The sequence below is a fragment of the Somniosus microcephalus genome, chromosome 2, assembly GCF_052327205.1.
Source record: "Somniosus microcephalus isolate GS21.2 chromosome 2, FLI_Smic_1.0, whole genome shotgun sequence".
Lineage (NCBI taxonomy): Eukaryota > Metazoa > Chordata > Chondrichthyes > Squaliformes > Somniosidae > Somniosus > Somniosus microcephalus.
This window is the reverse complement of record NC_140988.1, coordinates 130,200,299-130,215,445: the sequence shown is the minus strand read 5'-3', so window position 1 is coordinate 130,215,445 and position 15,147 is coordinate 130,200,299. Positions and strand designations below refer to the sequence as shown.

General features: G+C 48.1%; 1 protein-coding gene across 1 annotated transcript in view; it reads left to right on the top strand.

Moving 5' to 3' along the window:
- Positions 1-3,606: 3,606 nt before the first annotated feature.
- arsj (arylsulfatase family, member J) overlaps positions 3,607-15,147 on the top strand; it is a 35,570-nt gene continuing 24,029 nt past the window's right edge. Inside the window, exon 1 of the mRNA XM_085962614.1 lies at positions 3,607-4,448. Coding sequence (XP_085818740.1) covers positions 4,141-4,448 — 308 coding nt within the window. The 5' untranslated portion in view covers positions 3,607-4,140. The remainder of the gene's footprint in view (positions 4,449-15,147) is intronic.

The following is a 15,147-nucleotide window of genomic DNA, read 5'->3' as shown; positions in this document are numbered from 1 at the left end:
TGATTACTACAATTAGTCAATAACTCCATTATCATTGTACCATGTGACTACTAGGGTAGAAGGCAAACTAGACGGACCTTGGTCTTTTTCATCTAACAATTCCTATGTTCCTAATGTAAACTGCACATAACTGCGCATTTCTGTTGTTCTTTGAAAATGTTGTTAGAATTAGGTACATATGTTAAACTATAAAGAACAAAACTATCAACCTTTTATTTCAAAGTAAAGTAAACACTTTCCTTGGGCACATATTACTGTGCCAATCATTTCACTGTGTATCATCACCAGTGGATGTTGCATCAGGGACTAGCCACATAGTAGATGCAAATGAGAACTCCCATTGTTTGTTACATTAAAATGGGATGGACAAGAAGAGATCATCACTGCTGGACAATGTACAGCGTCTGGAGAAAAGTCAAATATTCCTCCATCTGATCCAAAACAGCAGATTAGTTATACTCTAGCTGTTCAATTTTACAGGAATGCATCCATCAACAAATTATGAAAGATGCTCACATTTTCTTTAACTCCAAAGTACTGAAATTCACTGGGAGTCTGCAAAATAAGAAGCTCATATTTTGCTCAGCAGTTGATCTAAGAGCCATAGGCTGGAAATTACATTGTCCAGTACTTTTGGTACCAAAGCTTAATTTTTTTTTAATTAGTTCTGAGGATGTCGGCGTCACTGGCAAGGTCAGCATTTATTGCCTATCCCTAATTGTCTTTGAGGAGGTGGTGGTGAGCCACCTTCTTGAACCACTGCAGTCCTTGTGGTGAAGGTACTCCCATGATGTTGTTAGGGAGAGAAATTGACCCAGGGACGATGAAGAAATGGCAATATATTTCCAAGTCAAGATGGTGTGTGACTTGCAGGGGAACTTGGAGGTGATAGTGTTCCCATGCGCCTGCTGCTCTTGTCCTTCTAGGTGGTAGAGGTCACGGGTTTAGGAGGTGCTGTTGAAGAAGCCTTGGCGAGTTGCTGCAATGCATCTTGTAGATGGTACACACTACAGCCACGGTACACCGGTGGTTGGGGGGGGGTGAATGTTTAAGGTGGTGGATGAGGTGCCAATCAAGCAGGCTGCTTTGTTGCGGATGGTGTTGAGCTTCTTGAATGTTGTTGGAGCTGCACTCATCCAGGCAAGTGGAGAGTATTCCATCACACTCCTGACTTGTGCCTTGTAGATGGTGAAAAGGCTTTGGGGAGTCAGGAGGTGAGACACTCGCTGCAGAAAACCCAGCCTCTGACCTGCTCTTGTAGCCACAGTATTTATGTGGCTGGTCCAGTTAAGTTTCTGGTCAATGGCGACCCCCAGGATGTTTATGGTGGCGGATTCGGCGATGGTAATGCCGTTAATGTCAAGGGGCGGTGGATAGACTCTCTCTTTCCTACATTAAAACAGTGAATCCACTTCAAAAGTACTTCATTGGCTGTAAAGTGCTTTAAGATGTCCGGTGGTCATGAAAGGCACTGTATAAATGCAACCCCTTTTGCTTTCTTTCTTATTGGAGATAGTCATTGCCTGGCACTTGTGTAGCATGAATGTTACTTGCCACTTATCAGCCCAAGCCTGAATGTCATCCAGGTATTGCTGCATGCGGACATGAACTGCTTCATTATCTGAGGAGTTGTGAATAGAACTGAACACTATGTAATCATCAGCGAACATCCCCACTTCTGACCTTATGATGGAGGAAAGGTCATTGATGAAGCAGCTGAAGATGGTTGGGCCTAGAGCACTGCCCTGAGGAACTCCTGCAACGATGTCCTGGGGCTGAGATGATTGGCCTCCAACAACCAGAATCATCTTCCCAAACTGAGCATCGGTGAGCAGGTTATTGGTGAGTAAGTGCCACTTGATAGTACTGTCGACGACACCTTCCATCATTTTGCTGATGATTGAGAGTAGACTGATGGGGTGGTAATTGGTTGGATTGGATTTGTCCTGCTTTTTGTGGACAGGACATACCTGGGCAATTTTATAGATGGTCAGGTAGATGCCAGTGTTGTAGCTGTACTGGAACAGCTTGGCAAGAGGCACGGCTTGTCCTGGAGCACAAGTCATCAACACAACATCCAAAATGTTGTCAGGGCCCATAGCCTTTGTTGTATCCAGTGCGCCCAACTATTGCTTGATATCTCATGGAGTGAATCGAATTGGCTGAAGACTGGCTTCTGTGATGGTGGGGACCGCGGGAGGAGGCCAAGGTGAATCATCCACTCGGCACTTCTGGCTGAAGATGGTTCCAAACGCTTCAGCCTTGTCTTTTTCCCTCACATGCTGGGCTCCGCCATCATTGAGGATGGGGATATTCATGGACCCTCTGCCTCCCGTATGTTGTTTAATTGTCCACCACCATTCACGACTGGATGTGGCAGATTGCAGAACTTTGATCTGATCTGTTGATTGTGGGATCGCTTAGCTCTATTTATAGCATGCTGCTTCTGCTATTTAGCATGCATGTAGTCCTGTGTTGCAACTTCCCCAGGTTGCCATCTCATTCTTAGGTATGCCTGGTGCTGCTCCTGGCATGCTCTTCTGCTCTCCTTATGGAACCAGGGTTGGCCCCCTGATGGTAATGGTAGAGTGAGGGATATGCCGGGCCATGAGGTTACAGATTGTAGTGGAATACAATTATTCTGCTGCTGATGGCCCACAGCGCCACGTGGATGCCCAGTTTTAAGCTGCTAGATCTGTTCTGAATCTATCCCATTTAGCACGGTGGTAGTGCCACACAACACGATGGAGGGTGTTCTCAGTGTGAAGATGGGACTTCGTCTCCACAATGACTGTGCGATGGTCACTGCTACCAATACTGTCATGGACAGATGCATCTGCGACAGGTTGATTGGTAAGGACGAGGTCAAATAAAATTTTCCCTCGTGTTGGTTTTCTCACCACCTGCCACAGGCCCAGCCTGGCAGCTATATCCTTCAGGACTCGGCCAGCTCAGTCAGTAGTGGTGCTACTGAGCCACTCTTGGTGATGGACATTGAAGTCCCCACCCAGAGTATATTCTGTGCCCTCACTCCCCTCGGTGCATATCAAGTTCCTCTGCCTGTTACTTTGACAGAGACCAGAAGGTGTTTGTTTTAACAGGTTAATACTTCACTTAAAGCAGCAGGGAAAAAACTGATATAAGTGCATTTGTATGATTTAAAATATATATTTTAATATTTTGATCGCATATTCTTGAGTAGTAAATTAACTTAAAAGGAACACACCCGTGGCTATTAAAATGTGTAATGAACTGATGTTATTTCACATTGGTAGGATAGTGAATCTATTCGGTATATGTAAATAATCTAAGGACTGTAAATACTGTACCCACATAACTGCCGCCCTTAACAGTTGGCGGGACTTCTTCTCTGGGACATACTCTGCAGCTCACTGAGTCCTCTGTTACAACACATTTCGCATTCTTTAAAATAAATGCAAATTCCAACCCTGTTACTCATTAAATTATATAAGGATATTTTACAATGCGTTTTGTGTGATAAATGTGAGTGCGGCATTTCATATGTGACCCGATTGGCATGAAAGCACTGGAGCAGGGTTGGGCAGCTGAAGGTTGGCCCCTTCCGTCCGCTGTATATAAGGGAGCTGTGCCCTGGTTCTGAGCGTCGGAACAGACGCGATGCTGCAATCACAGAGTGGTTACAGGGCAGGCTGTGAGTGCTGGCAAGGTATTGGGTATCAGTCGGGCACCGTGGGCTGGAGGCTGCGGACTTTGTGAAAGAACAATGAGCGAGGTGGGCGGAGGGCGGACACACCGAGGATCAGCTCGACAGAAGGGGAAAGGAAAGCAACTCTCGCAGAAACGCCAGCAGCTCATCTGACACACACACAGCTCTCCGTGCACGAAGTGAATCCCAGTACAAGAGCCCAGGATGGTGAACACAACCCCGGCGAAGATCCCAACGCCAGTTTGCTGGGTTCCATCCGAACGTGCCTATCTTCTTTTTGGAAGAAAATAACTATTTTCATATTTATATATATTTAAAAAAAGGCACCGTGATTACATTTCACCGAGTGCATTTTGAATCGACGAGTCTGTAACACTGTTGTAAGTGCTCCGGAAAACTGAGCTTTTAATGTCTCAAAGGAAAATCGTGAGAGGGAAGATCCCCGTCTAGTCATGTTCGGTGCTCTGGCTGGTTTTTCAGTGGCGAGTTTACTGACGTTTGGTTACTTGTCCTGGGATTGGCTCGAACCTGGACTGGAGGACCCCGGTTTACAGGATCCGCTCCTAGACAGCGTAAATCCGTCTAAACCTCACATCATCTTCATCCTCGCTGACGATCAGGGCTTCCACGATGTGGGTTATCACGGATCCGAGATCCACACCCCTACCCTGGACAGACTCGCTGCTCAAGGGGTTAAATTGGAGAACTACTACATCCAGCCCATCTGCTCCCCGTCCAGGAGCCAACTCATCACAGGCCGGTTAAGTATTGAACATGTTTCTCCTCGCCCACCAAAAAATAACATTTATTATCTTATTAAAAAGAGTCATAATGATTATACGATTGTTTGCAGGATCCGATCGAGGCACAGAACTACTTTAGGCGATTTCCACTTAATTTGTCTTAGCTTTTGTATACTGCTGCAATGAATTACAAGGAACCAAAAGTGGTAGCAATCGGCAGCTGGGTGTTCCTTTTATGGTGTTAGCATAATAATACCTGCAGGTAATGCAAATAAAATCAGCAGGTGAAGTTATAAAGCCCTGCTGGAATCCTGTTAATGTGTTGACATGTATTGGTTATATATATTTCTTCTGGATTAAGTGTAAAAACTGTATAGTGTGTATAGGTAAGAGCATTGGTTCTTAAAAATGAATGTATTTTTTAATGAGGTGTTGGCAGAAAAGGTAAATGCTATTTGCTTGACTTAAAACTTTCTATAATTCTTCACAGCAAATACTTGGGAACGGTTTCCTCCGAGCCCCATATGTAAGAAATGTAAACATATTGGCCTGGAATTTGTGGTCAGCGGGGAAGCGAAGGTGTTCGCCGCTGGCCCTGAAGCTTCATACAAAGATCTAGCGATCTCTGTGTTGTGAAGTTTGGGTTTTCCGACGTTCAATTCAAATCAACAGAGTATAGTGGGAATCCCCTAGTGCGAGCAGCTGTGATGTCAACAGGCTGTCTAAGCAGCCAATCAAAATGCAGAATTCTCACAGACAGCAAACAAGAAGTGAGTAAGCTCTTAAAATTCAAATTTTAAAAAAATGTTAGAGAGCAAACAAAGATTGGGGCTCTCACATGGGGAAATGGCAAACCTGAAATAAAGATGGACAAACTTTTTTTTTTAATTTACATTTCTTTATTAAAACCTTTCTTAAAAATGTTAATTTTTATTAAAATGGACAAATTTCGCACTGCACAAAATTAAAATTCGTTTTTCAGGCCCTTAACATTTGTTTAGCAGTAATAACGCTGTTAAAACCCCAGTTACACCTAATCCCTTTGGGTCTAACTTTTATTGGGGAATTTAACAGCGTAATAGCCAAAGTTTTTGTCAGTTTCCCCCAATTTAAGTGATTACCCTGATTGCCGGCTCTGTGGGGGGGGGGGCACAGCGCAGCCTGTGTCGGAGCAGTGAATGTCCGACCGCAACTTCAGGATTTCCGCATGTGCCTGTGCCTGCACCAAATCTTGAGATTACAGTCAGTTTCAAGGGCAGAATGACGACGAACGCTGCTAGTTCACCGTCATCCAGACTGCAATTTTTGGGCCGTTCTTTAGATATGATTTTGATTTTGTTACACATAGGGCACAGAGGAATTATTCCTGGTGAATTTGAGCTGTAGCCCCTCCAAGGCCAACAGATCTTTGCTGAAATTCAGTGCCCAAAGCTGAACGAAGTAGTTCAGATGGGGTCTGACCAAGATTTATACAGCTGTGTAAGCCATGGCTCAGTGGGTAGCACCCTCACCTCTGAGTCAAAAGGTTGTGGGCTCAAGTCCCACTCCAGAGACTTGAGCATAAAAATCTTGAGGGAGTGCTGCACTGTTGGAGGTATTGTCTTCCAAATGAGACATTAAACATCTGCTAACATAATGGCCCAGAAATTCGGGTTGAGGGCTTCCCGCAGGTGCAAGCCCCCGACCTGCACTTACCTTGCACGCCAGCCGTTGAGCTGTGGGCCTGCATGGGATTCCGATCCTGGGCCTGCTCCAACTGCCGGCGTGCAGTGCTTGCGTATCCCAGGGGCGCAGTTAGTTCGATGTGTCCCCTGGGATCATGGGGAGCCAATCGGAGCAGGGAATGCCCATTCATAAGTTTGACAGGACCTGTCAAACCTTATAAATACTACGGGCCCTAAAACATCACTAAATCTTCAAATAAATTTTTAAAAAACATCACATTTTTTAAATAAACTATAAATTACATGAAATAACTATTTTAAACAATAATTTAAATTTTTGAATTTTTTTTATTTTCTAACGGGGCTAAAAATAAACTTACCTTGCTTTAAAGTCTTTAAAAATAATAAACCTGTGGAAAAAGTGTATTAATTTTAATTAATTCACCACTTACCTTGTAAAAAGCAGGCGTAAGGCCTGCTTTTTAAATGTGTAACTTCTGCAGACTTACCCTCCCGGGAAAACCTGCAAAAAAAACCTAAGTTTGATGCGCACGCGCAGCCTCTCCTGCGCACGCGTTCGAACTCTGAACCCCTTCGTTCAGGGGAACGGAAGTGCCGGTTTCCCACACATGCGCAGTGCATACAGGAAACCGGCACTTCCATTGGGCCTACGGGCGAGTATCCCGTGCATACTCACCCGTGGAGACCCGAATTTCTGGGCCAATAGGTGTAAGACTTGGATGTTAAAAGATCCCATGGTACTATTTTGAGGAAGAGCAGGGGAGTTATCTGTAAAGTCTGTGGGTTGTTTAGTGAATTAATACACAGACTACCAGAGTAACTTAAAACAGGACTTTACTATTCGAAGGTCAGGGCGAATCTGCCCAATAAATCCTGACACAGCACTTATATACCGGTGTGGTCACCGTCGGTATTACAGTATACAGAAGCCAACAAAGTAGTGCAACACCTAAAGTAGTTCTCTTAAAGGTGGATGGTTACATACAATAGTTCTCTTAAAGGTAGACGGGTACATACACTACAATCCTCCCTTTTTAGCTTACAACATACTGATTCCCCATTAAACATACATTATAACATATATACAACTTTATGCAAGACAGTTCACAGATTCAGTCTCTCTGGAGGTTTCCGGACTCTGTCCGGATAATGCCTCGGTGGTGTCGTAACTCCCGGCGGGGTAGTAGGTGCTTCTGGCAAGGTCGATTCGGCTTGAAGGACAGTGTCAGGTTCATCTGATTCCAGTATTACCAGATCGGAGGTAGGTGTTCTGGGTATCTCTGTCTCAACATTAACCGTGTAAGGTGGTGGAGTAGGTTGGCCATTTGTGGCTGACCCTATGATCTGGTCAACATGGCGCCTTATTATACTGTCCCCAATGTCCACCGTATACATCAACGGCCCTAGCCTTTTTCCAATAGTTCCAGGCTGCCATTTCTCGGTACGGTAGTCCCGGGCCAAAACTTGTTGACCTATCTGAAAAGATCTAGTTGGCCTTTCATTCATGCCCTGGAATTGCCGGTTCTCTACGTCCCTTCTGACGTTTGGCTTAAGCAAATCCAGCCGGCATCTTAGTCGTCTATTAAAAAACATCATGGCGGGAGTTTGATTTGTGACCGCATGTGTTGCATTCCTGTACGCCAACAAGAAGCTATCCACCTTATGTTGTAAGTTAATGGCTTCATTACCCATGGCCTTTATGGCCTTCTTGAAGGTCTGGACAAACCTTTCAGCCAATCCATTGGAGGCGGGATGGTATGGGGCTGACGTGTAGTGCTTAACCCCATTGCTCTTTAAGAATTTCTTGAATTCTTCGGACACAAATTGCGGTCCATTATCAGAACAGATCTGTTCCGGCAGCCCATTCCTAGCAAACATGGTCCTTAACACTGTGATGGTTTTTTCCGTGGTGGTGGTGGACATCTTTATTACCTCCGGCCACTTGGAGTGTGCATCCACCGCTATTAGAAACATTGAGTCCATAAATGGACCAGCAAAGTCGATGTGTACCCTTTGCCAAGGAGATGAGGGCCACTCCCATGGATGCAGAGGAGCCTGTGGTGGCTCGTTTTGGACCTTCTGGCATCCTAGACAGCTCTTAGTGATTTCTTCTATATCCCCATCAATGCCTGGCCACCACACAAACGCTCTTGCTAGGTTCTTCATTTTCACTCCACCCAGATGTCCCTCGTGCAGCTCCTTTAACACCTTCTGTTGAAGTTTGGGTGGAATCACCACTCTAGATCCACACATCAGGGTTCCTCGACACACTGACAGCTGTTCTTTTCTCTGCGAAAATGCTGGCAGCGTTGGTTCGCCCTGTGCTGGCCATCCCTCCACCGTTAAATCATAGACTCGTGAGAGAGTCGGGTCATTTCTTGTTTCGTTTTCGATCATCGAATTTGTTACTGGTAGACATTCCACTATGGATGAGTGGAACATCTCTACCGGGTCCACTGTAGTCGCTTCTTCTACTATCGGCAATGGCAAGCGCGATAACCCATCAGCATTTCCATGCTGTTTGGACCTTTTGTATTCGATGTCATATTGGTGTGCCCCAAGTAACACGGACCACCTCTGTAACCTTTGCGCTGTCATGGTGGAAACGGCCTTGTTAGGGTTGAATATGGACACCAACGGCTGGTGGTCTGTCAGTAATGTGAACTTCTTGCCCTGCAGGTAATGATTGAATTTCTTTACGCCCCACACAAGGCTGAGGGCCTCCCTACCTATTTGAGCATAATTTTGCTCCGCGGAGGTCAATGATCGGGACGCGAATGCCACTGGCCTTTCCGAGCCATTTGGTAACTTGTGTGAAAGTACTGCTCCAATTCCATAGGGGGAAGCATCACAAGCTAGACGAAGAGGTAACGTTGGGTTGAAATGAGCCAACACTTCTTCAGAGGTAATCAACGCCTTGCTTCTGCGAAAGGCCTTTTTACATTCCTCACTCCACTTCCATGGTACTTCTTTCCGCAACAGAGCATTCAGCGGATGCAGCACCGTGGATAGATTCGGCAGAAACTTGTGATAATAATTAATCAACCCCAAGAATGATCTTAACTATGATACGTTTTCCGGAGCGGGGGCCTTCACGACAGCTTCTATCTTGTCAGGTGACTTGTGTAGCCCCTCTCGGTCAATGACATGACCGCAGTACGAGATCCGTTTTTGGAAGAACTCACATTTCTTGCGATTAACTCGAAGGCCATATTCCTTCAACCTAGTGAGCACTAGTTTCAAATTTGTGAGGTGTTCTTCCTCGTCTTCTCTCGTAATCAGGATATCGTCTAAGTAACACTGCGTGCTTGGAATTCCTTGTAATACCTGCTCCATGGCCCTCTGCCAAATTGCTGGAGCTGAAGCTACTCCAAAAACCAGTCTATTATAACGATACAAGCCTCTGTGTGTGTTGATGGTGAGGTACTGACGCGACTCTTCCTCGACTTCCATTTGTAAGTATGCCTGTGCCAGGTCTATCTTGGTGAAGTGTTTCCCTCCAGCCAACGAAGCAAAGATATCTTCAATCCGCGGAAGCGGGTATTGTACCGTGTGAAGCACCGGATTCACTGTGATCTTGAAGTCTCCGCAGATGCGGACCTTCCCCGGTCCCCCTGGCTTGTTACTTGGTGAAGACTTCATGACGGGAACAATGGGCGTGGCCCACTCACTCCAGTCCACTTTTGACAGTACCCCTGATCGTTCAAGTTCTTCCAGTTCTGCCTCCACAGCAGGTCGTATCGCGTAAGGTACCGATCTGGCTTTGAAAAATTTTGGGCTTGCATGTTCTGCAATCTTAACCTTTGCTTTAATTCCTCGCAGTGTTCCCAGTCCTTGCTGGAATACCTCTTTAGCTTCGTCCAATATTCTGGACAACCGTTCAGGTTTGACATCTTCCTTTCCGGAATCTACCGTCATGGTGTTTAGTGAATGCCAGTCTATCTTTATTTTCTTGATCCACTCCCATCCCAGAAGTGGTGGACCTCCCTCAGGCAACACATACAGGTCCATCCTTTGGTGATCTTTGTCCTTGTATCTCACCTTGACTTCTATCTTTCCGATGGTGTATACTTTGTGCCCCGTGTATGTCTGCAATACTAGTTCCGTATCCCGTAGGGGAATATGCTTGAATAACTTTTTATAATCATGCTTATTCATGACCGTCAACGCCGATCCGGTGTCCACTTCCATTTTCACTTGGACTTTTGCAATCTGTAGTGTGATCCAGATAGCTTGTCGGTCAGCTTCATTACTCACATTGTGAATTCTCAGACTATCCAGTTCCTTGCAGTTGGAGTGTGAGTCCGAATTCTGTTCTTCCGGACTCTTCCTAGTCACCTCATGTACCTTTCTGTACCTCTTTTGTGGTGACTCATTATTGTTGGTCTTCTTTCCTGACCGGCATACCTTAGCTATGTGACCGAGCTTGCCACATTTCCTACATTCCTGGTTTTTAAACCAGCATTGGTTCTGGTCGTGTGTTGTCTTCCCACAACGATAGCATTTCGTTGTACCCGAAGTAATTTGCTGCACACTGAGTGCCGCTGCCTTTAGCTGCATTTCCGCCGTTCCTTTCGCTGCGGCTTCGTTCGATGCAGCAATAAGGACAGCCTTATCAAGTGTAAGATCGTTCTCTTCGAGCAGTCGTTTTTGTGTTTCTTCCTTCGACATTCCGCACACGAATTTGTCTCTGAGTGCCTCTGCCAGATTTTCCCTAAACTGACAGTGTTTCGCTAGCCTACGCAGTTCAATCAGGTACTCCGCGTTGCTTTCCTCTTTCCGTTGCGTTCTCGCGTAAAATTTGGATCGTTCCACTAACATCAGTGGTGCGGGGTTAAAATGATCCTTCAGGACAGCAACAATATCATCGAAAGTCTGATCCGCCGGTTTAGCTGGTGCTAGTAGATGCTTCAAGAGCCCGTATGTCTTCGCGCCCATCGAGTTTAGCAAGGTTATAGCTTTGTCATCTTCTTCTATTTTATTGGCCTCACCATAGATCTCAATGCGTTCCACATACGTGGCCCAGTCTTCTACCTCGGAATTAAAATCGTTGATGTTACCACGCTTAGGCATCTTCCTCTCTTCCTGATAACACCACGGATTATTTCTTTAAATTTTCTTTTTCTTTCAAGATGGCGGCTCCCGCGAAAATGGCGGTTTCCCGCGCTTATCTTCTCTCCCCGCCCACTTCAATGGCGGTTCCCCGCTTCTGTCTTCTTCTCCGCCTAATGGCGGCTTCCCGCGTTTCTTCCCCTGGCGGGAGGGGTACACTTTCCCCACGGGCGACGGCCGCTGGCTTTCAGGTTCACAGCCTGCGCGTCGGCTTCAGTGCTTTCCCTTTTCTCGGCAGGGCAACCGGCGCTGGGTACACCCCATTGACGGCGAACAGTTTCAGCCGCTGGGCTGGCTCTCGCTCAGTTCCCCTTGCTCGGGCTCTGTCTCTCTCCCGCTCGCTCGGCTCTACCGGCGCTGGGTACACCCCGTTGACGGCGAACAGTTTCAGCCGCTGGACTGGCTCTCGCTCAGTCTCCCTTGGTTGGCTCTGCCTCTCCCGCTCGCTCGGCTCCCAATCGCGCCTCCCAGCCCTCTCGCAGTCTGGTGCTTCCCTCTCCGGCTGCGGCTGAGTTTTTATATCTTCCCGCGCCTACGCTCCCGGTCGCAGCGCTTCGTGGCTTCGGTCGCTGCCCGGCCTTTTTCGCCGGTCGCGGTCTAGCTGTCTCACGACGCCGTTGCGTCCCCAGCCTGTCTGTACCGCGGCTTCCTTGCTCCACGCTGCCCCAGTCTCAGCGCCTCTGGGCCCGACTTCTGTCCGGCTCCTTTCCCCCTCGACCGTGGTCGAGTGCACCGCCCTTATCCTCCGGTTATTCTTTTTACTTTTCCCTTACTCACAGTCACCGTGGCCGGCTTGTTTCTCGTGCTGATCGGCTCACTCCTCACCGTGGCAGAAGGGACAGTCAGTGCCTGTTGCTGATGGAAGTCTTTGTCTCTGAATTCCTCCTCTTTTCCAGCTCTGCAGACTCAAGTTTTCTCCCAGCAGAATGACGAGGGCGGTTGCCTCTTCTCGACGCTCGTTAACTGCTTCGGAAGTATTGTTGCCGCAGGGTACGATCGGACTCGTCGCCACTGTAAAGTCTGTGGGTTGTTTAGTTAATTAATACACAGACTACCAGAGTAACTTAAAACAGGACTTTACTATTCGAAGGTCAGGGCGAATCTGCCCAATAAATCCTGACACAGCACTTATATACCGGTGTGGTCACCGTCGGTATTACAGTATACAGAAGCCAACAAAGTAGTGCAACACCTAAAGTAGTTCTCTTAAAGGTGGACGGTTACATACAATAGTTCTCTTAAAGGTAGACGGGTACATACACTACATTATCCCTGGTGTCCTTGCCAATATTTATCACTCAATCAACATCACTATAAACAAACAGAATATCTGGTCATTATAACATTGCTGTTTATGGGAGCTTGCTGTGCGCAAATTGGCAGCCACATTTCCTACATTACAAGAGTGACTACACTTCAAAAAAGTACTTCATTGGCTGGAAAGCACTTTGAGATGTCCGGTGCTCATGAAAGGTGCTATATAAATACAAGTCTTTCTTTTCCTACTAATGATATAGAGAAAGGAGTAGAGAGTTGCATATCCAAGTTTGTGGATGACATTAACTTGCAAGGCACAGTAAGTTGTGCAAATGGGAGCAGGAAGTTGCAAAGGGACATAGGCAGAATTAGTGAGTGGTCAAAACATAGAAACATAGAAGATAGGAGCAGGAGTAGGCCATTCGGCCCCTCGAGCCCGCTCCGCCATTCAATGAGATCATGGCTGATCATCCAAATTCAGTACCCTGTCCCTGCTTTCTCTCCATATCCCTTGATCCCTTTAGCCTTAAGAAACATATCTAACTTCTTCTTGAATATATTTAATGAATTAGCCTCTACTGCCTTCTGTGGTAGAGAATTCCACAGGTTCACCAGTCTCTGGGTGAAGAAATTCCTCCTCATCTCAGTCCTAAATGGCTTACCCCTTATCCCTAGACTGTGACCCCTGGTTCTGGACTCCTCCGCCATCGGGAACATCCTTCCTGCATCTAGTCTGTCTAGTCCTGTTAGAATTTTGTAAGTTTCAATGAGATCCCTTCTCATTCTTCTAAACTCCAGCGAGTATAAGCCCAATCGACCCAATCTCTCCTCATACGTCATTCCTGCCATCCCAGGTATCAGCCTGGTGAATCTTCATTGCACTCCCTCCATGGCAAGAACATCCTTCCTCAGATAAGGGCCCAGAACTTGGTGTCGGGGGCTTGCCGCGCGGCAAGCCCCCGATCTGCACTCACCCTACGCGCTGACATCTGAAGCCCGGGCCTTCTTGCATTTCCTGTCACAGGCCCGGTTCAGATGTCAGCACGCAGTGCTTACCTGATCCAGCGGCGTAGTTAGTGCGATGTGCCGGCTGGGATCAGGTGAGCACTGTACAACCAATCAGGGGAGGGGAAGGTTCATTCATGAGTTTGAGAGTAAGAACTGTCAAACTCATGAAAACTACGGGGGCCCAAAACACTATTTAAACTTTAAATAAAAATTTAAAAAACATCCCAATCATTAAATCTATATATATAAATCGGTACTTCTGTCATTCTGTCTTTCTATCTGTCTATCTGTCTGTCTGTCTATCTGTCTATCTGTCTATCTGTCTATCTGTCTGTCATCGCGTGTGCGTTGCGGGTATGCACTCGAAAGTTACAGGGCGTACCTATGCGCGCGTTACCTCCAAAGAAAGCTTACACTTCCGAGACGGTTTTAAGCGTATTTACGTTTCGGCCGGGCTAAAATTGCGCCCGCGGTATCCCAAAAACCTTCAACATTCCGCTCATTAGCATCTCATTATCCGCTCATTAGCGACAGAGTGACCTCGAGCTCGACCAATCGTACGCCGGGTTGCTGGCGTGTGCCGCCGGGCCAATCGGTGCGCGTGTGGCCGGGCTTTATCGTTCTGAACCGAGGTGAGTCGCCGCCATCTTGATTCCAAACTTTTCCTTTCTTTTTCCCGCTTTCTGCGTCTTAAAAAAAAACGTTGCATTTAAAACACATATTGTTTTTTAAAAAAATGATTTAGAAAGTAATTAACTTATCTAATCTCATTAATTTTCCTACCTTTCCCCGTTTTTCCAGGTAGGCCTAGAAGCCTCGGCGTCTCCTCCGCACCCACGCCCGAGCTAGGCACCTCCCGGCCCCACTCGAAGGCTGGAGGGCCGAGCCTCAGCCCAGCGCCGCTAGGGTGCGCGTGCAGCAGGAGCTGAGACGTCTCTCTCTGCCGGGGCTTGCTGAGCGTGCAGCGTTACCCTGGCAACGGGCGCAATCGGCGGTCTTCACCTCGGGGGGAGGGGGGGGGCGGCCGCGACCCTCGGGGGGGGGCCGTGACCCTCGGGGGGGGGGCCCGCGCGTGCAGCAGGAGCAGCTGAGACGCGGCGTCTCTCTCTCTGGCTTGGTCAGCGTCACGGTTGCCCTGGCAACCGGGCCCGCCGGCCGAGAGAGACGCCGCGTCTCAGCTCCTGCTGCGCGCGCAATCGGCGGTCTTCACCTCCGGGGGGGGGGGGGCGCGACCCTCGGGGGGGCGCCCGCCGCCCTCCCTCCCCTCCGCCCTCCATCCCCCCCTCCCCTCCCCCGCCCTCCCTCCCCCTCCCCCCCCGCCCTCCCTTCCCCTCCCTCCCCTCCCCCCCGCCCTCCCTTCCCCTCCCCTGCCCTCCCTTCCCCCCCTCCCTCCCTTCCCCCCCTCCCTTCCTTCCCCCCTCTCCTCCCCCCGCCCTCCCTTCCCCGCCCTCCCCCCTTCCCCGCCCTCCCCTCCCCCTCCCCCCTCCCCCGCCCTCCCTTCCCCTCCCCCTCCCCTCCCTCCCCCCTCCCCTCCCCTCCCTCTCTTCCCCCCACCCCTCCCCTCCCTCTCTTCCCCCCAGTCGCTCTCTCTCTACCCCCCAGTCGCTCTCTCTCTTCCCCCCAGTCGCTCTCTCTTCCCCCCAGTCGCTCTCTC